At 41.5% G+C, this 27,640-nt stretch overlaps 1 protein-coding gene across 6 annotated transcripts in view; it reads left to right on the forward strand.

Annotated features, from left to right (window-relative positions):
* Positions 1–27,640, forward strand: part of KIF16B (kinesin family member 16B) — a 288,909-nt gene that overhangs the window by 110,241 nt on the left and 151,028 nt on the right. For 4 of the 6 annotated variants that reach the window (XM_048842634.2, XM_075127230.1, XM_048842636.2 and 1 more), the window contains exons 16-20: positions 2,074–2,156; positions 2,355–2,443; positions 24,213–24,245; positions 24,604–24,657; positions 25,833–27,191. In XM_048842634.2, coding sequence (XP_048698591.2) covers positions 2,074–2,156; positions 2,355–2,443; positions 24,213–24,245; positions 24,604–24,657; positions 25,833–27,191 — 1,618 coding nt within the window. The remainder of the gene's footprint in view (positions 1–2,073; positions 2,157–2,354; positions 2,444–24,212; positions 24,246–24,603; positions 24,658–25,832; positions 27,192–27,640) is intronic. The other 2 variants (XM_048842635.2, XM_048842638.2) reach the window with 1 other exon arrangement.

Raw genomic sequence — 27,640 nt, forward strand, 5'->3', positions numbered from 1 at the left:
GCTATTAAAATATTGCCTGTAAATAATCTTTGAATATTGTCAAAAGCAAATTGATGATTTAGGACAGCAACTCTAGAAACAAAGCCACTGCAGTAAAAAGTTGTACTGGCCACTAATAAATGATGATCTTCTGTTTAGGTCCTTAGACTAGCGCTCAGGAGATCTAGGTTTAATGTCCAGCTCTGCCGGAGGCTTCCCGTGTAACCTTCCCCACCGCATGTGTCTCAGGCACTCTGTGTCTCTGTTCCAAATTGGAAAATTGGAAAAATGGGGATAACACCCGCTTTCTCATGCCCTTTGTCTGCCAGATTTATTTAGGTTATAAAGCACTTCCGCGTGTGCAAAGTACCGAGCATAAGGAGAATCTGCAGGCATTACCAATGTACAAATAATATCTACAAATACATTATTAAAACTTTTTTTTGGCCAAGTTTTGTTCAAAGTAGAACAAAAAGGAAGGGAGGCCATGGAACAAGATGGCATCCACATTATATACAATATACACAATAACTTACAATCAGAAACAAACATGAACGCTTACTTTAAGAATCAGTGGAGACTATACCAATTGATACTCATGCTCTTCTAAGTATTCAGACAAAATGTTAAAGATCTCGCACTACACTGGAAAGAAACTTCTGCAAATTAGCAAAATTGCTCACATCTGAAGATGTCAGTTTTCCATTTTAGTTGTATAATTATTTTGACCGATAGACTTGCTGCTCTCATTACCAGTATATATACATTAGGAAGTCTAGATCACCTGAAATAAATGCCATAACCACAAGTCTACCAGGAAACTCCAGTAGGGCCATTTGGGGTGCTGCCTATATATCAGGAATTAAATGCTGACCTCATCAAAGTCAATGGGAGTCTTGCCATTGACTTCACCAGGGCCAGAACTTCACTCCAGATTTTTATTCATGATTATTAAAGACCATGTAGATTGTGATCACAGAAAAAACCAACTTGTGTTCTCAGTAAGGCAGATTCTCTTAATCAAGTGGAACGTTACTATCTAAGGGCAGAATTTGATCCTAACATACTTGGCTTGTTGAAGTAAAATATGACACCTTTCCTCAAGCTTTGCCTGACTGTGCTGGCAAGTTTTTCATCCATAAAACCAGGTAAATCTATGGCTATTTAAAAAGAGTTCCTGTTTTATTATAGCAGTAAGACACCATTGACAACACAGTTATTATTAGAATATTATTAAAATTGGCTTTAATGTCCTTCAAATCTGGCAGTAGTTGCCCAGAAATGTGTTTTTATTTGTCACCTGTAATTGATTAAACACAGAACATGTTGACCTATCTGAATATAATGGGGGGCTATTGAATAATTTGAGATAGTCATGGTTTTGGTTCATGAAATAGATTTTCAGTATCATAGTCAGATGACCCTCTTTTGGATAATGGAGAGCTTTGGATCAATGTTTATCTGTTTCTGGTTGGAGGAATGAATGGCTGAGAGTACAGATGATGACAGGGTAATGGAGTCTTCGGAACGTATAGTAGCTGGTTCAGCTCTCTCAGATCATTAGTGATTGAACGTCATTGCCATTCGGCATGTGTTTTCATCTGTGTTGAGTAGTGGACAGGTTACATTTGACAATAACTGGCACCTTTCAGAAAGGAGTCCAGAGATTAAATGGGTTGGAGACTGAACTGTCCTCTAACCATAGAAGAGATCTCTCCAAATGGGCTTGAGTTATACATAGGTAAAGCAGTGTGAGAAAGCTCCTACTGCCATCTCCACTGCTTGCCTCTGTTCTTTTGGACAAAATAATCCAGACTTGGTTAGTCTATATTTTGTAGAAGACCTAACATCTTATGTATTTTATAGTAGTAATAGGGAGGAATAAGGTATATACTACAACAACTATTAATGCAGCTCCAGCTCCATCTAAACATTTTTTTAAAAACCCCAAACCTTAGTTGTTAGAATAATGCTTTTTCATTTTTGTCTTATGTTTTAGAAGTCAGTGCTCTTGTCAGATGACTGAGGAAATTATTGGATATCTCCTGGTATAGTATGCTGTCAATAAACCTGTGTCTGTGTTTTTCCTGCCAGGTGCTGTTATATTACTTGGGAGAACCAATATGTTTCGCTTTAATCATCCCAAGGAAGCTGCCAAACTGAGGGAAAAAAGAAAGGTGAGTACCTGAGGAATTCAAATCTTTTAATAATTTTTGTTTCTAATATGTTTAAATATTCACTGGTTTAGATTATTTTTTGCGTTGCTTCACATCAAAATAGTTCATATTTTGTCAAGGAGAAAAAGTAATATTTCTGTAAGCACAGCAGAGTTTCTTTAATACTAGTGATAATCTTTTAATTCTATGTTCTGTTAGAGTGGACTACTGTCTTCCTTCAGTTTATCTATGACAGATCTTTCAAAATCTTGTGAGAACCTCTCAGCTGTCATGCTTTATAATCCAGGGTAAGTATATTGTAAACAGTAATTACACAAATAGCAATAATTTGTTCTTGAAAAAGTTAGTTTAAATGTATTTTTAAATATCAATTTAGATGAAGTGTTCAGTTCGTTAATTAATTTATTGTGTACACTATGATGTTTGTGCCAAAAATGTAGGATAAAATTTTTAAAGATTCCAAAGTGACGTAGGCTCCTAAATCATTTTTGAAAATGGGACTTAGGCTATGAAGGTGCTACTAAAGTCAGTTAACTAATTTTGAAAATTTTACCTAAATGTCTACTTTACATAGGAGGAGAGCATTACATTAGTGAGTAGCCAGTCCTGCCTGGAGCTCAGCCCCCAAACATGAGAACAGTCCTGTTCTAGAGAGCAGCCTCGCACACCAAGGTGTTTGACACTAATAAAATTGCCATGTATAGAGTTCATAAGGCAAGTTTTGCAAGAGCAAACAAGACAGTTCAGTAGAATTCATGATATAGCAAATTTTCCATTTGTCCTAATTTTGCATGCAAGATATTTCTCTTTAAAAATTACATGCATATAATTTATCCTCTCCAAACAAAATATTTAACTGCAAATCACTCAAGGTTGCTCAAGTCCATGTAACATCAATAAAAGCATAATAAGGGCAGGAAATCAATGTCTCAAGTCATTACTAGCCCTTTCAGCATGTAACAGTGACTTTTGCTCTGTATTATGACACAAACATACCACCTGCTACTAGTCACCACCTCCACACTTAACATGGAACCTTTAATTCCAACCAGGAGTAATGGATGTTCCATGATTGAAGTGCCTAGTTTAGAGTATGGTGAAGAGTTTTAGTAGCTAATTCGAGTTAAGTTTGTTGCTGCTGATTGTTAGTGGAGGTGGTTAAGTTAATAAAATATAAAACTTATGTTAGAGGTTGTTTGTTCAAAGTTTGTACTAGATCCCTTGAAGTGATTTACTGAAGAAGTATGGTGTTGTTTTTTGCTTTCTCAATAGCTAACATTTTGTGCTGAGGGAGAAAGTTGCATGTGTTTGAGAAGTGTTTAAAGTGGATTGAAACAGGAGCGGGAAGCAGTCATCTTGCCAACCAAGCAGAAGGGGAAGCTAAAAGAAAACATTGCTTATCCATGCCAAGGAGAGAAGGGGGATTCTGCTAGGGAGCAGCCATTTACCCAGGCCAGGGAAAGGAGCAGGATCTACTGCTTTACGTCTTTGATCCTTACTTTAAAGCCAGTATAGAACAAGAGGAAGGAGGGATTTGTGCTGCAGGTAGTTTTTCAAAGAGATGTCTTCTTCTTTTTTCCCTCTCTGGATCTCCCAGCTCAAGCTCCATTCTGCCCCCACCCGCCCTCCTTTCTCCCATAGTCTGACTCCTCATGTCCCCTCTGCATGTCTGCTCATCTCTTTCAACCCCCCCGGTCCCCAATTCCTGTAGTGCTGATGTCTGATGCTCTAAGGAACTTAGAGGGGGTGATTGGGAGGTTTAGGGGAAGGGGATTTTGATTCAGCTATTTGGGGATGCCTAGGGTGAGAGGGGGTCCCATGATTCTGCATGTAGGCATCAGCTTGTCTGTCAGAAGAAGAGTTTATTCTTCAAACACCAATACTGTGATGCACAGACACTGGGCTTCCCTCTGCCTCTTGCACCCCATGCACTGATTGCATACAAGTCTTCTTATGCTCTCTCTCCCTCCCTCCCCCTCCTCCCCCTTCATCTTCCCATCACAACCCCTGCATACATCCCTGCTAACCTATAGCTCTCCAAAGCCGTTCTCCTGTGGCTCATCTGTCTGCTCCTCCACCTCCCTCCCAGGAGCCAACCCCCATACTGCCTGCTGCCTTATTTGTCTCCTTCGTTCCCCATGGTCTCTAAGCAGTGCGGCTAGGGAGGCAGGTTGGCAGCATCTGAAGGCAGAAGTAGCTGATGTAACTTGACAGCTCTATTGGCTAGTTCTGGTGTAACATAGGTTACCCCAAGTAAGGAGGACAAGAATGTGTCTAATTTTAAAACGCCGAAAGTGGTGTGTCTCTACTGTTATCCAAGAGTATGGGGGAGTGAGAGAGAAGATTGGAAATCATGGCATTATTTTTAATGAGAATAACCCTCAGAAATTTGATGAAACAAGATAGTCCAAAAAAAGAACAGACGCTTCCTCTAAAAAAGGTAGTAAATATTTTACTGAAATGTTACAAAGAAAATTGTCCTCTAAATAGTTATAATGGTGTTTGGATACGGAGGGTTAAATTTTGAAGTCACTTTGGTAAATTTTACCCTAAATTGAATGACATCCCTGAATAATGGGGTGTTTGTCCTCCGTTGTATCTAACACTTAACTATGGAGTCATTCTCCATGTCTCCCTGATTTGCAGGATAGGATATTTAGTGATAACTTCAGTTTAAATAATGCATTCAATTCTGTAGCTTATGTATACAAATGTTGTTTGGTTTCCTTGACACACACATGATTATTGCTGTCTTGCTAGAAAGCTACCCACAGGAAACTCAAGACACTGAACTGGTTGCTCATAAATTTCACATTTATCTTTTCTGAGGGAGGTGAAAAAGAATTTTTAAAAAGTGGAAGTTTTCCCTAGCCTCCCAAAACTGATTGATCTAAAAAAACTACTACTGACTGTTCGTAAGATTATTCCTTGTAAAGCGGAGGGGGGGTTCTTGGAGAGCCCTTTGTTATAATTCTGCCTCTCCGTGCCTTTTCCAGGCTATTATCCTGTTTGAACACTGCTATGAACAATGGAGTTATATCTCATGGTATTGACCACAACTGGCAGCCAGTGTAGACCAGGCAAATTGTGTTCAAGGTTGTCTCACTCTCAGTCATCAAACTTATGGTACAGTTTTGTAGTATAGAAAAGTATGTGATGGGAGGGTTGGGAATGATTTTTCTATCCCTGGAGGAGTTCACTGCATCTCCAGATATTGCCAGAATGTGCCTGCCAGACAGGATTCCTTCTTTGACCTCATAAAATACTTCTGGCATAGACCAGATTGTGTTCTGTGGCAAGGAATTTTGGGCAGGTCACCCCTGTCTTCTCTACAAGGTCTTCAAACCACTTGGGCCTCCCACTTTCTTTGAAATTACACAAGTTGAATAGTGTATTTGAACTATTAATATACTCAGTATTTTTCAGGAATAAAGTCTAAACAGTTTTCCCCAAAGAACACTGTGACGCTGAGAGGCCAGGTGCCAGCTCATGCCAAGGCCCTAGGCCTCACTGAACACTGACAACTACATAGCTGAAAACCAGTCTGGCTCACCAGTCTGGTGTCTTAGTATTGTTCAACAGACGTTAAGTTTATAAGAATGGGTTTAGTGTTTAGATTTTATGAAATGCTTGTAGGATGCTGTGTGTATTAATTTTACTTATAACATCAGTGTACCCATGTTTTAAGGTTCTGTTAAATGTTTGCATTGTAGTCCTCCGTAATTATGTGAGTCATCAAACAAGAAAGGAGCATTTAATAGTGTAGAAATGCTGGCTTCCTATGGAAGGTATTATGTTCTGCCACCAAGAAGGCCAACTGAAAGCTAATTAGCCATTGTGAAATATCAAAGAACAAAGACTTTGTTGATTGCTCCCCCACACCTGTGAAGAGGAGACATGCAGGTGGACTCATCCCATCAGCTTGAACTCTGGGGGAAGGGAATAAAAATACCTGACAAGAAGGATCCTGTGCATCCCTATGCTGCTTGAACTCTGAGGGGTGAAGATTGCTAAACAAAAGCAAGAGTTCTCTAGTGCTTGGCCTGGCTTAACCCTGAAGGACATATAAAGCTAGCGTATTGCAGCTATTTTTTTTCTATTACTTTTTGGCGTCTAAGATTGTAACTCATTTGTGTGTGTGTTTACCTGCTTTAATCTTGTAATTAACTCTTATTAACTAAGAAAAGAAATAAATCTTTAGTTAGTTTATTGTAGGATTGGCTACAAGCTTTGTCTTTGGTAAAAGATATAGGGTGCAATTGACCTGTGGTAAGTGACTGGTCCTTTGGGACTGGGAGTAACCTGAATATTATTGTGATATTTGGTGTAAGGGACCATCTGTCACAAAAACAAGCATGCCTGGGTGTCAAGATAGATCAGAGTAGCCAAGTGCGCTGTCTGTGACTCCATGTTAAGGTTGTTGTAGTGACTTAGGAGTTCACACTTGATACTTGGTTGGTGAAATCTAAGTATAGAGCTCATAACCAGTTGGGGGTTTATGCCCTACTTCTTAACAGTCTGTCCTGAAGTTGGTACTCATGCTTGTGAGCCACTCCAGACAGCTTGACACTCGTGTATTCTTAGCAGGATTCACATGCTATGGGTCAGATGGGTTTAGAGATCATAACCTAGCTCTGATAAAAGTGTAAACTTGGTACTGAGAGGTTTAAAGGTTACACATTAGTCACAATGAGTGAACTGCAGTCATATGATGGTCTTGACAGAAAAGGGCTGGAATAGTTGTGTAAGGAGAGGGGAATATCCCATAAATAGAAAACTCCAGGAGCTGAGAGCTTTGCTCATAAGTGCTGACCAGAGAGAGTCCAAGAATCTTTCTGCCTCAGATGCCACAGAGGAAAACACCGTAGTTGAACTGGCCTGATTGCAGTACTGGGCAGCCCATAAAGAACATGAGCTCTGGAGACCTTGGTGAGATTTTTGGATCAGGAAGACAAGGAAGCTGAGAAGAGAGCCCACCAAAAACACATGGAAGCTGAGGACAGGGCACACAAAAGACAGCTGGAACCTCACACTTTGCAACTCAGAATACTGGAACAGCAAAAGGAGCTTCCTCAGCCTGTGAGTACACTCCCCCACCAACACCAGGGATAGGAGAAAGTCTGCCTCGTTATCAGAAAGACTAATTGCATTGAAGAGTACCCGTCCACCTTTGGGAAAACTGTGGGATGCACAATTCGCAGAGGATAAGAAGATGCCTATCCTTTTAACCAGATTAACTGGGAAAGCCGGACAAGTTTTTAATGATATGGAGGAGGGTGATGGTAAGGTGTATATGAAATTTAAAGAAAATGTATTGAAAAGGTTTGAGATTACCCCTGACACATATCAGCTGAAGTACAGACATCTCAAAATGTTTGACAGTTTCACTCATGTTAAATATGTGCATAAAATGTGTAGTTTTCTGAGAAAATGGGTAATGGGGGCTGGGGCGGAAGGTAATTATGAAAAACTGTTTGATCTGATGGCCCAGGAGCAATTGTTATAGGTAAGGCTAAGATTTTGTCACGGATATTTTTAGTAAAAGTCATGGACAGATCATGGGCAATAAACAAAAATTGACTGAAGCCCATGACCTGTCCCTGACTTTCACTAAAAATATCCCTGACAAAATGGGGAGGAAGGTTCAGCACTCACTGCTGCTTGGGTTCGGGGTCCCCTGCTGCTGTGGTGAGCGTGAGCTCTGGGATCCCCCCCACCTGTGGCGGCTGAGCAGCTCTGGGGTTTCCCCCCTGCCTACGGTGGCTGAGCAGCTCTGGGGGGGTTCCTGGACCACCTGCAGTGAATGAGAGCTCTGGGGTCCCCCACGGGGGCTGGGCTGCTGTGGGGTCCCTTCACCCCCTGCAGCAGCTGGGAGCTCCAGGGGGTCCCCCTGCCACGGCTGGGGAGCTGCAGGGTCCCCCCACCAGGGCAGGGGCAGGGTGTTGCACAGGGGCCAGCTGGGAGCTCCAGCCCTAGGCAGAAAATGTCACAGAGGTCTCTGGAAGTCACGGATTCCATGACATAATCTTAGCCTTAGTTATGTGTAGTTATAGATGAGGGAAAAGCAGCCATCTGTGACGACAAAAAAACAAACTAACAAAAAACCTACCACGGTTTTAGAGGCTGCACAAATTGCTGGTGAATAGGTTGAATCGAGAGCCCATGTGGGGCGCAAATCCCAGGGGAAGAAAATCCCCATGTCACCCAGGGTAAGAAGGAGGAGGAAATTGGAAATAAACCTAACCCCAACTTTGATTAAAACAAACAAAAAGCACCCCCAAGGGAGTCCAGGTTTTAAAGCCTTCTACCAAAAGGGGAAGGTAAGTTGTTTGCCATCACTGTGGGCTGCTTAAACTTAAGGTAACCCACGACCCACACCCCTATCTGCCACACTGAGTGCCACTACCATTGCTTCAGGGACAGCATCAGAGGAGGTATTTGGCCCAGTGAACTATATTAAGATTCACCCCCTGGGACCTCCTCACTCAGGCGCAGGGATGCCTGTGGCATCCCAGCCCTGGCCCACTCCACCTCATGGCTTGGTATTTTGATCCGGCATGCGTGTAGATAGAGCATGCTCTATTCCAGTGCACGACATCCTTGTGCACAGCAGGAGACCATCGACCCCAACTATACATACAATATGATGGGGGCTAATTTAGCTACAACTAATCAGGAAAGAGATCTTGGAATCACTGTGGATAGTTCTCTGAAGATGTCCTTGCAGCGGCAGTCAAAAAAGCAAACAGGATGTTAGGAATCATTAACAAAGGGATAGAGAATAAGACCGAGAATATCTTATTGCCTTTATATAAATCCATGTTATGCCCACATCTTGAATACTGCATACAGATGTGGTCTCCTCATCTCAAAAAAGATATACTGGCATTAGAAAAGGTTCAGAGCAGGGCAACTATAATGATTTTAGGGGTTTGGAACGGGTTCCATATGAGGAGAGATTAAAGAGGCTAGGACTTTTCAGCTTGGAAAAGAGGAGACTAAGGGGGGATATGATAGAAGTATATAAAATCATGAGTGGTGTGGAGAAAGTGAATAAGGAAAAGTTATTTACTTGTTTCCATAATATAAGAACTAGGGGCCACCAAATGAAATTAATGGGCAGCAGGTTTAAAACAAATAAAAGGAAGTTCTTCACTCAGCGCACAATCAACTTGTGGAACTCCTTGCCTGAGGAGGTTGTGAAGGCTAGGACTATAACAGGGTTTAAAAGAGAACTAGATAAATTCATGGAGGTTAAGTCCATTAATGGTTATTAGCCAGGATGGGTAAGGAAGGGTGTCCCTAGCCTCTGGTTGTCAGAGGGTGGAGATGGAGGGCAGGAGAGAGATCACTTGATCATTACCTGGTAGGTTCACTCCCTCTGGGGCACCTGGCATTAGCCACTGTCGGTAGACAGGATACTGGGCTGGATGGACCTTTTGGTCTGACCCAGTAGGGCCATTCTTATGTTCTTCTGACCAAAGTCTACTATCAGGCAAAATGGAAGCACTTCACCACTTGGGTGCACCGTCACCATTACCCTCTGGACTTCATCTCCATTCCCTTCCTCCTAGACTATCTTCTCCAATTTAAGCTGACAGGCCTCACCCACTCCTCCAGCAGGGTCCATCTGGCAGCACTCAGTGCCTTCCTCCCTGCTGTGGATGGGTTCCTCCATCTTCACTCACCTGACCACCCTTCACTTCCTTAAAGGCCTGGTGAAGGCCTTTCTACTGGTACATAAAACTACCCGCTGTGGGGACATGAACATTGTCCTCTCGGCCCTCACTAAATTACTCTTTGAACCCTTCGCGACCTGCTCCCTCACCCATCTCTCCATGAAGATGATCTTGGTGGCAGTCACTGTGGCGCATTAGCGAGTTGGAGGCTATGATGGGTGAACCCCCCGCACACCGTCTTCCACAAAGACGAAGTCTCCCTATGCCTGCATCTCAAATTTCTCCCCAAGGTGGTCTCTCCATTCCTCCTCAACCAAAGCCTCCACCTTCCGATCTTCTACCCCAAAATGCACACTTTCCCCAGGGTGAAAACGTTGCATTCTCTGTATGTCCGCCCGTGCGCTGGCCTTCTATCTGCAAAGCACCCATGCCTTCCGGGCTTTGCCCAAGCTCTTCATCACCATCACGGAATGCTGCAGGGGCCAGGCCCTCTCTTAGAAATGGGTCCATAAATGGATCTCCCATTGTATTGCGGAATGCTACCTCCTTTTTCATGCCTCCCCTCCCACCTGGAGCTCTGTCCACACCTTCACCGCTCACTATGCAATCGCAGCAGTGGCGGTGAATGCGACTGTTGGCCGAGCCATCCTGTAGACTGTGATTTCACGCGAGTCCGCGCACCCACCTTCACACTGAGCACTGCTCACCACTCTCCTACATCTGGAATCCATATAGGAACCATCACTTGAAGAAGAAGAAGAGGAGATTACTTACTGGAACTGGAGGTTATGTGTGGTCCCTATTTGTATTCCAGTACCTGCCCTCCATCCCCTCTGCTGTGGACTTCATTACTTGTGAGTAAGAGGGATACTGGAGTGGTGTGGACCCACATGGCCTCTTATAGCCTTGGACACAGAAATGCGGAAGATGCACGCATGGGTCAATAGAAAGTACATCTGAACAGTTCTGGCTCCGGCACATGCGCATCCATGTCTGGAATCCAGATAGGAACCACACGTCTCGAAGAATCTTCAGTTACAATAAGTAACCTCCTCTTATTGTGGCAGGGTCAACATGTCAGCTGTAGATTTCATAGATGTCTAGCCAGGTGCAGATAGAAAAGAGTGCCCTTGGCTACAGCTACTTTTTTAGCATCCAGAAGCAACCAAGAATATAGAAAGTTTTCTTAATTATGAACCTTTATTACAAAAGGCAGCCATGTTCCCCTCATTCAGTGGTTACTGGTATAATCATCACCTGTTCATATAGCTATATATGAATATATATAAATTTGTTAGTCTCTAACAAGTACTCCTTTTCTTTTTGTTCATATAGTGTGTGTGTGTGTGTGTGTGTGTGTGTGTGTAGTGAGGCAGAGTAGCCTCCCTCCAGTGCAGAGCGGGTTAATTTTCCTTGGGAAGCTCAGCTAAGCCCACCCCAAATGCAAGAAGTAAAATAGTAGGGCCCTGCGGCTCAGTTGTCACGGGACCACGGAAGGAGGCAGATGTCTCTCACAGAGAGACGAGCCCTCAGAGAATTCCAGGACTGGTAGCGGGGAAGACTGGCAACCCGCTGCCCTAGGGCACAGAAGACCCGGGGAGAGACCAGAGGAAGGGCTGCCTGATCCTGAGCCTGGGAGTGACTGAGCAGCACCAACAGAAACTGGTAGGAAGTAGCTGTGGGAAACAAGATTTTGGTCCGGTTGCGCTTCTGGGATGCGAGATAGCAATCGCCTGTTTCCTTGCTGATCCTGTGGTGGGATCATCCACCACCATTAAGGCCCTGGGCTGGGACCCAGTGAAGCAGGGTGGGCCCAGTTCCCCCTACCCCACCTCATACCCAGCAGTTGTCTGGGCACAAAACATTAGGCCAAGATGCCTGAGACAGTGAGTATTGGTCACTCAGCCCACATCCCCAAAGGGGACTGAGATTGTTTGGTTGTTGCCAGCCCCAGCCAGAAAGCTGTGGGCTATAGACTGTTTGGTTGCTCTGCCCGCCCAGAGGGCTGGAGTCCCAGACTGTGGTTGCTTGCCCCAGCCAGGAGGCTGCAGGTCAAAGACTCTGTAATAGTTCAGCTCACACGCTGGAGGCCTGAGCTCTGGACGTTGGCTATTTGTCCTAGCCAGGAGGCTGACGCTATAGATTGTTTCATTGCTCAACCCCCACAACCTGAGGGGCCACAGTCGTAGACTGGGTGTGCACCCCAACCAGGGACTGGGGATCCCTGTCGATGGGTGGTATGCTGGGTCCTCCGGTGGGAATGGGAAATGTGTGGCCGCAAGTCTGGGCACCCCAACAAACTTCCAGCTGGCCTACAAACTCCCTGCAGCCACCAAGAGCGGGTGTCCTAACTTTGAAAGGGAGGAACCCTAAAGTGTGTCTCTGCACATGGTACTGCATGTACACTGGACCAGGCTGTGTGGATTCTGCAGTACTCTCGCGTAGCAGAGTGGAGACTGAGGCACAATTAAATGTGAAGGCTTTTATTGAAATAAATGTGACAAAGAATAGTGCAATAAGTAACAGTAGCCATTGTGATAATTATTTAGACATGTGATTTACTGCTCAGTTTCCAGTGTGCCACAGATTTTTGCATTGATTATGCATAATTATTATAGGTGAGGTTGATGGTATTGCCCGTTAGTGAGGCTGCACAACACTGTAAGACCTATTACAAGACCCTGATTCATTTGCTTGTAGCTTTGTCAAACTTTAACTGTTTGGGCTGATATGTTACATGCTGGTTAGAAACTGTCAGCCAGAATAGTTCAGCTGTTTATAAGAACATGGTTTGGGAAAACGTGCCCATCTTAAAAATAATTTGGAGACCTTTTTTCCCTTGAAAAGCTGCAGAGCCCCTGTGCTTTAGAGTAGGCACCTAAAATTTGGCAGAGGGATGGCCTTATGTTAGGACTTTTCCAGTCCCCATGAAAATCTGCCCAAGTCTGGCCAAGTTATAAACCTTGGGAAAAATCACATTTCATATGCGCTCAATAGATTTTTAGCAGCTAAAAACTCTGGAGATTCTGTCCATATAGCTAGCCTAGGGCCGAGCAGGACTTTCTCTGCTGTTGCAGGTCTGGGCTGTTGTGGGCTAGGCTGTTACCGGGTCTGGGCACCATAACTGAGAGCAAGGGGCTCTGTCCTGTGCTCCCAGTGTCCTGCCACCTAGGCTCAGAACTGTGCTGGAGGCAGCTGCCACAATGAAGTGCAGACGGGACAAGAGCCAGACGTGGGGGTGGAATATTGAGTAGATTAGGACAAGGAGCCTCAGGCAAGGGAGAAACTGGGCTTGGAGGCTGGCAGGGGAGTGGAAAGGGGGATGGAATCTGGGCCTGGGAGCTGCGGTCTGAGGAGCCTCATACTGGTTAAGCAAGGAGAATGGGATTGTGAACTGGGTAGGGGAGACTGCGTCTGTCAGGACACAGTGACTGGGACTGGGGGCTGAGGCAGGAGCTAGGTGGGAAATTGGGATTAGGAACAAATAAGGCAGAGGGAAGGAGGTTGGGGGATGGTGGTACACTGAGATTGAATGAGGAGACTGGGGAGGGAGACTGGGACTCGGAGCCAGAACATGAAGAGAGGGGCGAGGAAGAGAGAAACTGATCGGATGAGGAGTCAGGAAACGGGGAACTAGGACTGGCTGGATGAGAAGGCTGGGGACAAGGAGCTGAGGTGGGGTAGGGATAAATTGGGGATGGCTAGGCCAGGAGACTGGGTCTGGGAGTGGAGAGAAGACTGGGGCAAGTTACAAGGGGAACAACTGTGACAGGGAGTCTAGGGATGAAGATTAGAAAAGGCTGGGCAATGAGGCTTGATCTGAGATGAGAAGCATGAGGAATGGAGATGGGGCCTGCCAAGGTGAGGAGAATTGGACTAGGACAAGGAGCCAGCCTGAGAAAGAGACAATATTGGGACAAGGAAAGTTTGGAGGGGATGAAGTAGAAGGGGTCAGGCTTGCAGGTAATGAGCAGAATGATCTGTGCCCTCTGCAGCGCTTCCCTACCATAACCAGGAATGGAACCCAAGGTTTCTGAGTCTCAGAATTCCTCTGCTGTCAGCAAATACTTGGAAAACCTACTGGCAAAGTATGTGTCTCTTCCCCCTCTAAAGTTCTGCTCTGCACAAAGGATGACAACCTACTACTGCTATCGGTTACTCAAATAGCTCAAGCATGTAGTAGATTTAAAGGTTCCAATCCTGCTGATGACCCTTGTGGTGTCTGTATGATGCCACACAATGAATTTGTTTGATTTTCAGTTTGCTATTTTAAAAACCTAGCTAATTGTACACAAACTGTTAAAAGAACATTATTAAGTTTGTAAATCAAGCACTCAAAATTCAGAAATTCCAGAATTAAGGTTGCGTGGGAATAAAATAATATGTGATCATGTAATTAAGTCTGTATCATAATGCGTACACAAAAGAAGGCCAAATTAAGGTCACACAGAAAATCTTAATTCTTGCATTTCCTTGACTGTGCAAGTTTAATTTTTTAACATAGATTTTTTGTGTATAAAATGTATGCTTACTCTTTTTATGCAAACTTAGATTCTGCACCACAATTATGAGGCAAAGATTTGATTCCACAGTAAAATCCACCATTGCAGACTCAGCATTGATAAGGAGATATGGAGGTTATGAAATTGACAAGATGAGGAGCATCCAATAGCTCTCCATCTGAGCTAGTCATCCTGTTTTGAAAATATATCTGCATGCTTGTAAGGCCCATTCCCACGTGTGTGAAAGCTAGTTAGCCTTATTGTTGGCCAATCCTTGTATGATGATAAGGTGGATAGAAAGCTGGCTAGATTGTCGGGCTCAACGGGTAGTGATCAATGGCTCCATGTCTAGTTGGCAGCCGGTATCAAGTGGAGTGCCCCAAGGGTCGGTCCTGGGGCCGGTTTTGTTCAATATCTTCATAAATTATCTGGAGGATGGTGTGGATTGCACCCTCAGCAAGTTTGCAGATGACACTAAACTGGGAGGAGAGGCAGATATGCCAGAGGGTAGGGATAGGATACAGAGGGCCCTAGACAAATTGGAGGATTGGGCCAAAAGAAATCTGATGAGGTTCAACAAGGACAAGTGCAGAGTCCCGCACTTAGGACGGAAGAATCCAATGCACCGCTACAGACTAGGGACCGAATGGCTAGGTAGCAGTTCTGCAGAAAAGCACCTAGGGGTTACAGTGGACGAGAAGCTGGATATGAGTCAACAGTGTGCCCTTGTTGCCAAGAAGGCTAATGGCATTTTGGGCTGTATAAGTAGGGGCATTGCCAGCAGATCGAGGGATGTGATAGTTCCCCTCTATTGGACACTGGTGAGGCCTCATCTGGAGTACCGTGTCCAGTTTTGGGCCCCACACTACAAGAAGGATGTGGACAAATTGGAGAGAGTCCAGTGGAAGGCAACAAAAATGATTAGGGGACTGGAACACATGACTTATGAGGAGAGGCTGAGGGAACTGGGATTGTTTAGCCTGCAGAAGAGAAGAATGAGGGGGGATTTGATAGCTGCTTTCAACTCCCTGAAAGGGGGTTCCAAAGAGGATGGCTCTAGACTGTTCTCAGTGGTAGCAGATGACAGAACAAGGAGTAATGGTCTCAAGTTGCAGCGGGGGAGATTTAGGTTGGATATTAGGAAAAACTTTTTCACTAGGAGGGTGGTGAAACACTGGAATGCGTTACCTAGGGAGGTGGTGGAATCTCCTTCCTTAGAAGTTTTTAAGGTCAGGCTTGACAAAGCCCTGACTGGGATGATTTAATCGGGGATCGGTCCTGCTTTGAGCAGGGGGTTGGACTAGATGACCTCCTGAGGTCCCTTCCAACCCTGATATTCTATGATTTGCAACTGAGCTTATCCACTGTAATTACTTCCTATAAACTTTATCACAATTTAATATTGATGCTAATTGGAAGACTGTAGGAGAAGATGTAGCATCAAAACAATATGTCAATGGAAATTAATGGCACTCATGTCATGAAGTCTGTGTCCAAAAAATACTTCCAATCTACACAGATCATGTTATGATGTCAAGATTAGATTGTCATCTTAGGTTACCTTTGATTTAAATGGGCACTGTCAAAATGAATATTGTATACTTAAGAATTTTTTTTAAAAATCTTAAAAAAAAAAAAAAAGATATTTACCCTCCTTGATGTGCTCTTTCTCCATGTAGTCTTTTCAGCTTGCAGGGTAAGAATTATCCCTGAAGGTCAAATATGTCATGTTCTTGGTAGTCTCCTATGCTGCAATTATTTTTTGCCCTCTTCCTCCATAGGGAAGAAGGACCTAGAGGCGTGTTTTAATTTCCCACTTTCATACGTTTAGGAGACTTTGTGTTTTTAAGGCTCTTGCAGGTTACAGCTGAACAGGCAGAGAGACCTCAATATTAATTTAAGAATCAAAACTTCCTTTACCATCTCTATTATGCCTTCATCTATCCAGTTCTAACGGTCATTTTCACAGTAAATAAGTATTAAAAATTCATATTAGTAGCTAAAATAAAACATTATTTTAATTTAAGTGTTCAAAACTTTTTACATTGTAAAGCTGCAGTTAGTGTGTAGCACAATGCACTAACATTTGGGAATACTTTTCCAAAGCAACATGATGAAGATAGAGAAGTATGAAGCAGTGAGAGATGAAGCTCTCTGTGGGGTCATAAATGTAGTTCATATTAAAATTTAAAGGTTTGAAATTTTATATGGATCCAAATCTCTCTTGTCTCTATCCCACCAGCTGGATAGAAGTGGTTTGAAGTGCTCTTTTGCCTTCCATCTTCGACTGATTTCTACAAGGCCTGTTACTTACATGGCCCTTCTCCGGGTTCAGCAATTCATAACATAAGGGCTGGTAGCTAACTTTACAGTTTCTGTAGATTGCAATAAACAGCTTGTAAAATCTGGTATCTTGGACAATCAATGGCAGAAGAGCCTGTGGGTTTCTGTTCTCATTTTCTGTGATCGGTTATAAATCAGAGTTGCTTATTGCTAGCTCCACTGATGAAGTTGGGTTCCTATTTCTGAGAGCCATTTGAAGGTCATGTCCTGGACTCTGTAAAGTTACCTGTGCCATAGGAGGTTTCATTTTAAGATTATATTGCTCTCTCTGGGATTCTGTCTAAAGCAGCAAGCAGTTTTAAAAAAACAAACATTTGGATTCTAATAGGGCTGTCATGCAATTAAAAAAATTAATCAAGATTAATCACCGTTTTAATCACACTGTTAAACAATAATAGAATGCCATTTATTTAAATATTTTGGATGTTTTCTACATTTTCAAATACATTGATTTCAGTTACTACACAGAATACAAAGTATACAGGGCTCACTGTATATTATATTACAAATACTTGCACTGTAACAAAGATAAAAAATAGTATTTCAGTTCGCCACATACGAGTACTGCAGTGCCATCTCTTTATCATGAAAGTTGAACTTAGAAGTGTAGAATTATTATTATTATTCTAACATGATGAAACAACATAACACTTTAGAACCTGTAAGTCCTTTAGAGCAGAAGCAGGGTCTGGGAGGACAGGGGAGTGACTACAGGGAGGATGGGGGGGGGGGGCGTTAACTGCGATTAATTGACAGCCATTGTAATGACCTGAAGTTGATCTTAAAACACTTTGCACAAGCTAGTTTAACCAGCTCTGCTTTCAAAGCAGGTTGATATTCTGTATCCTAATATTAAGGAGCAGGTGGAATAGGAATAGGGTGGACAATTAGTCCTACCTTTCTCTTTCTTCTCTAGGTGGAAACACAGCTTTAAATGTAAACACTTTGCTTTTTAGATTCTCATGCCATGTAAATTCAGCCAGGTAGTATAAAGAGCTTTGACTAGCCAGCTTGTTAAACTTTAGTGGCTATTCATGCAGGTAAGATTACTTGCTTTCCTGCTCTTGATGTGTCTTCAGAATGTACTCCTGACATCCTAAGGCTTATCAGAATTACTGTATATGCACATACAGTAGAATCTCAGTTACGAACGCCTTGGGAATGGAGATCATAACTCTGAAATGTTTGTAACTGTGAACAAAACATTATGGTTCTTTCAAAAGTCTTAAGTGAACATTGACTTAATACAGCTTTGAAACTTTACTATGCAGAAAAAATGCTGATTTTAACCCTCTTAATTTAAATGAAACAAGCACAGAAACCATTTTCTTACCTTGTCAAATCTTTTTTTAAACTCTGTCTTTATTTTGATGTTTAACATAGTACTGTACAGTATTTGCTCTTTTCTTTGCGGGAGTCGTCTCTGCTGCTGCCTGATTGCATCCTTCCGGTTCAGAATGAGATGTGTGGTTGACCAATCAGTTTGTAACTCTGAGTAACTAGGTTACTTTATGACCTTGTAGCAGCACTTGTTTTAGTCTCCGTTGACAATCAAGTTTTGCAATAAATACCTGGATGCAGTAAGTATACATCCATTCTTTTTCTTCTGCTTCAGAAGACCCGGGCTTAAATGTGGGTCTTTGAAGGCTATCCGCAAGTCCTCCTTCAGCTCGTAAGCAGCTCAAGCCCTTTTGAAAGCTATACCCCTCCAGAACCAAGGCTACTGAATGAACATGTCAGTTGATCTTTGTATGAAAGAATAAAAGGTAGTTTGGGAGCGGGGGAATTAGCTACCGTTTAAAGAATAAAAACTTGGGAGTGAAGTGAACAGGGAAAGAAAATAAAGGAATGAAGTAGGTAGAGAGGAATACGTAGAAAGTAAGAAAAGGAAAGTGGAAAGGAGAAAAGTAGAGAAAAGATACAATAAGAAAATACAAAAGAGGAATGGGATATAGTATACAAAGACGATATACAAGAGTAAGGGGAAAATATTAAGATGGGGACAAACTTCTATTGCCTCAGTGAACAAAAGAGATGAAAGATGTAAATTGCTATTTTTTTAAAATCGTACCTTGTCAACATTGCAGTTATTTAACTGTTTAAGTGTTTGGTGCATTGGCATGACATTTCATGTATTAAAGTTGATACTGCAGCCCAACTAGACAATGAGACAAACCAAAAGTGCAAAACAGGTAACAATTGCAAAGTTAGTGCATTATTATGAAGGCAATTGTCATCTTTTGTGGCCTTAAGGATTAACATAATTGAATGTGTTATGTACATTTAAAACTGAGAATTACCATATTGCATTATAAAAAAGCTCTTTTAAATTAAGTTTTTTCTGTACCAGAGCCAGAATTTTATCTAGGTTTACTAGTATGACAGTAATGTAGTCTGAATTAGTGATTAAAAAGTTCGACAATTGCCAACAGTGTTACTTGAGACAGATTAGTCTATCCAAAACAGGCTATAATTGCATTATTCTAGATACCACTGTGTGGTAACTGTTGCTAAATGTTGGCTGATTACTGGAGATTTCTGTACTTTCTGCACGTTTTCTATATAAATGGGGCTCTCTCTTTGTGGTTTTCATACCGTGAGAATTTTGTGTGCCTCACAAAGAATAACCTTTTGTATAATAATGCAGTTCTCTAAGGAATTTTTAGGGATTCTTTTAATTCAATTATGATGCCTTCAGGCAGGGTTAGTTTTACTTCTGTTGTTCTGTAAAATGTTGTGCCATATTAAATAAAATTTTGGTTTAATGTCCAAAATGTTTTGTTCTGCTTATTTTCACTCTTCGTCTCTTATTCGGTATCATTCAACACTACTTCAGCTAATAAGCTGTGGGTAAAAGAGAGCTTTTGTTCATAGATTTATGTTGAAGATTTCACTTGAGAACTTTGTGTAAGTTACATTTTACTATACCTTTAAAACCACTTATGAGAAACCTTGGTCTTGCCATAGATTTAGCTTTTTTTTTTTATTAAGCATATACATTGGGGTGCTAAACTAGTATTGTAACATCTTTGTAGTCTTGCCAGCACTCGGTCTTGCCTACATAGTTGTGCATCTGTAATAGTACATGTTGTGCTGCCTAAATTAAGCTATTGGAGTATTGTGCTATTAGAATTGGCTTAATTTACTCTGCAGCATGTCCACAATGTAAGTACTTACAAATTTGACACGTACGTGTATCCGACAAAGTGGGTATTCACCCACAAAAGCTCATGCTCCAATACGTCTGTTAGTCTGTAGGGTGCCACAGGACTCTTTGCCGCTTTTATCTGGTATATAGTATACCTAAAGTCTTATTTTTTTCAGGGATAATGATGTCCATTTAATTCCAAATAAATCAGATTAAATTCCATTGTGGGAATTGTGCAAAAGAACAAAGGGCAGTTTTTATCCTTATTTTAAAGTTTAATGTAGAATTTCTTCATTTTGATTATACCACTTATGCTTTTAATACCTAATGTATGTTAAGGAAATATAAGGATTTTTTCACTGAAGAAGAAAAATGGAAAAAGAAAAGCAAGTTACTGTGCTTATGCTTGTAAAATTGACAGTGACATGAGATGGTAGTGGTGAAATTTCTTTTAATATACATTCTATGCATTTCAAGCTAATTTTAGTCGTTTAGTTTCACCTAATACACTCCAAATGCTACTAACAAATAATAGAGGATGTGGAAACAAACAGCTATAAATCATATAAACTTCAGCTGACCTTTTCGTTGGTCTCTCTTGGGAAATTAATAGAGCCAGAGCATTTTTGAAGGGTTCTGAGGGAGAAAGCTTTTCCTCTGATGGATCACTGAGTTGATGGTTTGCAATTCTATAGTATTCTTTTATCCTTAACCATTGATGAGGTGGCCTATATACACTGCCCTCCCTGGCTTTCTCTTCAGAGTCATCAGGTTCACAGATGGCCTGCAACAACTGAAAGAGGAAGGAGATGGTGAGAGCTAGAACAATGATAGAAGTCTCGGAGGGAAACTGATCAACTCTCAAAGAATTTAAAAACTCTTATGCAGTAGTTGTGGGAAGGCAAGTAGAGGTTCTTTGCAAAATCCTTCCTAGAGACAAAATTCTCAATCAGTTTTGTTTTGTGTTGTAGACAGCTTGGTGAATTCTGGGTGTGTCCACCTGAGTGCTGATTTGAGTACTTTCTGTTGAAAGGAAATTGTTGTTTTATGGTGAAATTGCATTCTGATTCAGGCCAAAGTTGGTATATCTTTGTCACGAGGAGTCAAATGTTACCTCATCTCTGCTTGAGTTTTAATCAGTGGCACTCTTGACGTGTACTGAAAGTATTGAGAGAACATTAATCCATGTCTTTACTAGTTGCTGAAGGCCATCAGGGAAATGCTTACCCTTTTATTGATGGAAATTATCAACATTTCCTTTTGAGAGAAGCTGGCAATCTGATGCATTTAAGAGTCTTTGGTATGACCTGTGCTCAAGAAACCATCACAACTCCTTGTGGTAAAGATTACTGATAAGTTTGTTGCAAGATAAGTCACAGTAGGTAGATGTCTCAGAATTCTCTGACCCTTGTCTGGGTATTAACAACTACTTAGTGATACATGAAAATCAATACCAGATATTCAACTGGTTTAAATCAGCCTAGCTCCACTGAAATCACCAGTATACCAGTTTACACCTGGCTCCAAGTATTCATGCTGGTATTAGATCTCTTAGCTGTCTTTGATATTATTGACAACGAGGTTATTTTGACATGCTTTTGATCTTGGTTAGAGTTGATAGTACTGCTTTAAGTGGGCTTGTTCCAAAGAGGAACTGCTCTTCTACTGATAGGCTGCTCTTATATGAAGCTCCCCAAAGTTCACTTTTGTCCTCTCCTTTGAATAATATGTATACGAGTCCACCAATAAGGAATCATATGGTTGCGTTGTTGTTTTTAGTATGCAGTATAATAGCTGTATGTAGTATGACCCTGACAGTGCAGTTGAGTTCCTTTTCCAAAGTCTGGTTGAGGTGTGAGAGTGGATAAAAGTTAACTGTCTGAGGCACAGTCCTGGTAAACAGAGGTGATATGGAGGAAGGCAATGAGAAATATGGCAAATTTATGTCTGTCCGTGTCTGGCACGCTTCCCAACTGTATTATCTGTGTCCGGAATCTGATAGTCTGGTTATATTCCTAGTTCTTGTTGGATGGTCATCTTTTATTGGTACCCAAGGCAACTTTTCACTTTCATTTTTTGAAGAGGTTGTATCCTTAAGGTGCCACAAGTACTCCTTTTCTTTTTACTGTTGTAATTCATGCTTTTTATTACCCTGACACTAGACTAAAGCATTGTATTTAACCCCATTTCTGAGCTAAAGCTAGAGCAGAATATGGCAACATGCCTAAGTGAAGTGTTCCATCAGGACCATATCCATCCAGTGTTTCGTGATCTGCTCTGTCATCTTGTGTGTTTCTGGATGGAGCTCTGGGTGTTGTCATTGATCTATAAAGTGCTAAGTAGCTTTAGGTCTATCTTCTGGAGAGACCTCTTCTCTTCCTGTACCATATTACTGAAGTTGAGATCAACAGAGGCACACTAGTAGACATCCCCTTGACGTGAACACAAGTGGCTTATTGGCGAGATAATCTTTGTGAGGGTTCTATTCCTTTGGAATGTGTTCCTCATCTTGGTCTACAGTAACTCAAACCTGTTGATGTTTAGGACATGCTTATCCTCTTTAATGGAGCTTTTGAGAGTGAGGGATGATTAAGGCTAAGATTTTGTCATGGATATTTTTAGTAAAAGTCACAGACAGGTCACGGGCAAAAGAGAAAAATTCACGGAAGCCGTGATTTGTCCATGACTTTTACTAAAAATATACCTGACAAAATGGGGATCTGTGGGTCCCCACGCTGCCTGAAGCAGGCCAGCTGCGCAGGGGCTAGGATCCACCTGCAGCAGCTGGGGGCTACAGGGTACCCCTGTCACCTGCACCTCCAGGGGTCCCCCGCTGCCCATCGGGGCCAGGAGCTGTGGGGTGCTCCTGCCTCCTACGTTGGCCAGGAGTTGCAGGGTGGCCCGTAGTGGTCGGTGGCTTGGGGAATTCCCCTGCTGCCTGAGGTGACTGAAGGTTCGGGGATTCCCCCACTGCCTGCGGTGACCGGAGGCTCGAGGGTCCTCTGCTGGGGGCTCAGGTGTACCCCCGCTGGCGGCCAGGGTTCTTCCACTGCCCGCAGCAGCTGGGGGCTTGTGGGTTCTCCCGCCACCTGTGGTGGCTGGGAGCTGGGGGTTCCCCACCCCCCACAGCAGCTTGGAGCTCCGGGGGCCCCACCAGAGGTACCGGGGATACCCTGCAGCTCTCTGCCCCCACTTGAGGTGCGGGGGGGACCCTGGAGCTCCTGACCACCGCAGGCTGAAGTCACGGAGGTCGCTGGAAATCACGGATTCTGTGACTTCCACGACCTCTGTGACTAAATCATAGCCTATGGGGTGATACCTACAGAAAGTGGGATTTGTTTTAATTCGTTTCACAGTCATAAAGTTATGTGTATGGAGTGTTGTGCAGTTTGTTGTTGATTTCTACTGTATTTAAACTGATTGATATAGGTGCCTAGAGTACAAGAAATCCAGTTTTTTTAGCTTTTTATTTAAATAAAAAATGGTAGATGCTTGCTATATATTTTATCTTCCAATTGCACCTGCCCCATACAATACCTCTTTTTCCCTTTCTGTGGTGGACAGTTGTACTATTTGCAGAAAATAATATTAAATAAAAGCATATGTTATGTATTTATATTAATACTGTTCAACTGAGTCCTTAATATGAAAATATTTCTTATAAAAATGTAGGTGATGCCCCTGGGCATGAGTCTCTTAACAAATATTTTGTTTTAATTAGATTTAAATAGTGCGGGGGGGGGGGCGGGGGAAGACTTCTGTTCAAGAGTTTCAGGCACCTGACTCTTCTAATGTTACATAATATTCCCAGCAGTATTCAAAATACCAACAACACCCTCAGTTACCGAAAACCCTGTGAATCCAAATATTTTGATGCCCTGAAATGGGGTTTTATACCATGTTTCATTTTATGTCGGCCTGCTTTTCTTTTTATTAGGTATATTAGAACAACTGAATTACAATGATTATTTGCTTATTCGGAGAAAAAATAGCTTTCAGGCTCCATTTAGGTCCTTTTGAAATTCAAATACCTTTAGTCTTCTCAAATTTGTGCCCAGTTAATAAGTCAAAGGAACATGAAAGTTGAATAACAATCATTGGCATATGAAAAGCATGCTTAGGAAAAATAACTCTTCAATTTATGTGAATAGCTGTTTAGTTAGAGTTACAGTGTGATTGACTGTTGCTTGAAGAATGTGAACCTAACTAATGTAACCTTTTAGAGAGCAAAGCTAATGGTCTGAGCGTTTGCTTTTTTTAAAAAGCTAAGTTTGTAGATAGGTTGTTGGCTTTAAAATATTCTTTAATGCTTTTCTCTTGACTTTTTTTTCTGTCAGTTCCTTTCTTAATTGATCACTTTGTTTCTCTCTACCTCCTGTGGCAGTCTGTTCCCTGTAAAAGGACCAATCTGTCTAAGGTAGAGAAACTCAATTTCTATATATTGATTGCCATGTCTGCATATAGTTAACTTGCAGAGGCTGTGTTAATCATTTATCTGTCTTGTTTAACTTTACTATTTAAATAGTTTCTTCCCAGAAATTCATTTACTTTTCAGCTTCCATACAAGTGCCCAGCAGCACAGAATCTAATTGGTGGCCATATTTAATGAAATGTTTTCAATTCTTAGAGCGTATTAAGCTATTGTAAAACTTGCCAGGCCACAATATCAATGTAAACTTTTAAAACAGATACCATGATATAAAATGTACCACGCTTTATTTCTGTTCTGTAATTTTCAAGAAATGACACTCATTTTTCCCTATTTTTTTAATTAGACTAGAATTTGAGAGACAACAACGAGAGGAACTAGAAAAATTAGAAAGTAAAAGGTAACTTTTATCTGCTACCCATATGAGGTATTTATGTCCCGCATAATTTCAATGTCTGAGTGCCTCACAATCTTTAGTGAATTTATCCTCAGAACATCCCTGTGGAGTAGGTAAATACTATTGTCCCCATTTTACAGATGGGAAACTAAGACAGAGAAGCAAAGTGACTTGCCCAAGGTCACACAGGAAGTCCAGGGAGTTGAAGCCCAAGCCCTAACCACTGGACTATCCTGCCTCACTATACTCACTGTGGTTGAGTATATATGAAGACGTGTATTATTTGAGTTCAGATTTTGTTGGTTTTCTATATGTATTTTCTTTTGTTCTCTTATTTTGTCTGAGTTTGAATATTTTACTTAAGGCTAAATGATTGGCTGTACAATGTCATTCTACTAATCTTCAGACCACTGCACTATGCAGATATGTGTAGCTTGGCGTTTTCTACACTCCCTCACAATTAATCTTGACCCCCCCCCCCCCAAAGAGACTGTGAGAGGAGAATTATATCCTGTATAAGGAAGAGAAGACAATTTGTCTCTAGGAGACAGCAGCTATTCCCACACTTCCAACCAAATGTGCCAATTACAAGAGGAATTTCCCTAAAAGAGTGAAATTTGATGGATTAAAACAGTTGACTCAAACAAGATTGGAGGATGTGAATTTTTAATCTAATCATTGTGTTCATGCCTGAATCTTATTGTGCAGTGCAGTCATGCAGTATGTATTTAATGAGTATTATTGCACTGGATAGAGTTATTGTGGTTTAAACATGTAGTGCTTCTACTACTAACATGAATTGACTTCATGTAATTTCATATACCTACAATTTTAAAGATAATTTAATGATAGTTCAGTATGTGTCAATTCTGTAGTGTATCTGCTTGTCAGGTAAAGCTTTGCTTGAAGTAATTTCGATCTGATAATTATGTTTTTCTCCAGAAATTGAGTTAAATATAAGCTGCTAAATTATGAAGGCATGCTCCTAACATGAGGCAAATCAAAAAAGACTGAAATAAAATTGTCTCTTTAAACAAAACAATTCAAGTTGGTATGTGTTTTTAGATCCTCTTCCAAACCCTGTTAACTTTTAGGAATATATTAACCATATTAGGGAAATGGAAGGGACATTTTGAAGGTATTAATCTCATATATATATTGTACATATTTTTTTTTAGGAAGCTGATAGAAGAAATGGAAGAAAAACAAAAATCTGACAAGGCAGAACTAGAAAGAATGCAGCAAGAGGTGGAGTCACAGCGCAAGGAAACAGAAATAGTACAACTAGAAATACGAAAACAGGAAGAGAGCCTGAAACGGCGAAGCGTTCACATTGAAAGCAGGTTAAAAGACTTGCTGGCTGAAAAAGAGAAATTTGAAGAAGAAAGACTACGGGAACAGCAGGAGATAGAACTTCAGAAAACGAAACAACAGGAAGAAATTTTTGCTCGAGTTAAAGAAGAACTGCAACGCTTGCAAGAACTTAATAATAATGAAAAAGTTGAGAAAATGCAGATTTTTAGAGAACTAGAAAAACTTAAAAAGGAAAAAGATGAACAGTACATCAAGCTGGAATTTGAAAAAAAGAGGCTCGAAGAACAAGAAAGGGAGCAGGTGATGCAAGTGGCTCACCTAGAAGGACAACTTCGAGAGAAACAGGTCATGATACAGCTACTCAAAAGAGGGGATGTGCAAAGGGTTGAAGAAGAGAAAAGAGAACTTGAAGATATTAGAGAATCTCTCTTGAGGGTCAAGGAAGCTAAATCTGAAGGTGACGAAGACCATGAAGAATTAGAAAAAGCACAGCATAATTTCATGGATTTTAAAAGAAAGCAATTAGAACAGTTAACTATTTTGGAGAAAGACTTATTTCAACAAAGGGATCATCTAGAAAAGGAAGTAGCAGATGAACATGAAGCTCTGGACCGTTTAAAATATGCACACAAAGAACGGTTAAACCTCCTCAAGAAAGATGATGAAAATGTTGTGGATGCTGCACTGATGGTTGAAGAATTTGACAAAATAAAGCCAGCAGAATACAGGCTACAGTATAAAGAGCGCCAGCTTCAATACCTGATGCATAATCACTTGCCAGCTTTGTTGGAAGAAAAACAGAGAGCTTCTGAAGTCCTTGATAGAGGTCTGCTAGGGTTAGACAATACTCTTTATCAAGTTGAGAAAGAAATGGAAGAAAAAGAAGAACAGCTTGCACAATATAGAGTCAGCACTAACCAGCTGCAGCAGCTCCAAGAAACATTTGAATTTACAGCTAACGTAGCTCGTCAGGAGGAAAAAGTTCGGAAAAAAGAAAAAGAAATTCTTGAATCAAGGGAAAAACAGCAGAGAGAGGCACTGGAGCAAGCAGTAGCTAAGTTGGAAAGGAGACACTCTGCTTTGCAGCGTCGTTCCACAATAGATGTTGAAATTGAAGAGCAAAAACAAAAACTTGCAATTCTGAACAGCAGCTGCAGTGAACAGGCAGGTCTGCAGGCTAGTCTAGAAGCTGAACAAAAAGCCCTGGAACAGGATAGAGAAAGGTGAGAATTACGGGGAACATCAATTTAATAGGCTCGGTACACAAAGAGGTGTGTTTTGCCTATATTTTAGATTGTAGAAAAGAGACTTCTCTGTTTCTTTGTATTCCAGGTCCGTAGTGCATGTAAGGTGGTTGTCCCCAGAAGTTAGAGGGTGTAGTTCTGAACTCTTTCTAAAGCCTATATTTCTTGCCTTTCAATTAAGTTCTGTTCAGCTACTTTACCCCGTCTTCATCAGCAGAGTATTTGTGTCCATTATCACAGTATTTAAGCTCTTTATTTGAACATGGTTGTTTCCTATCCAGAAAGCTCAGCTGAGCAAGGTGCCAACCACACATTCTATATTTATACAGAAACAATTCTCATAAATGATTTAAGTGCATGCATAGATTTTGCTTTCCAGCTTTAAAAATAATTAGAAATCAAGTTAAATAAAATATAAATGAGGGAAT

This window comes from Caretta caretta, chromosome 3 (assembly GCF_965140235.1).
Source record: "Caretta caretta isolate rCarCar2 chromosome 3, rCarCar1.hap1, whole genome shotgun sequence".
NCBI classification, from domain to species: domain Eukaryota; kingdom Metazoa; phylum Chordata; order Testudines; family Cheloniidae; genus Caretta; species Caretta caretta.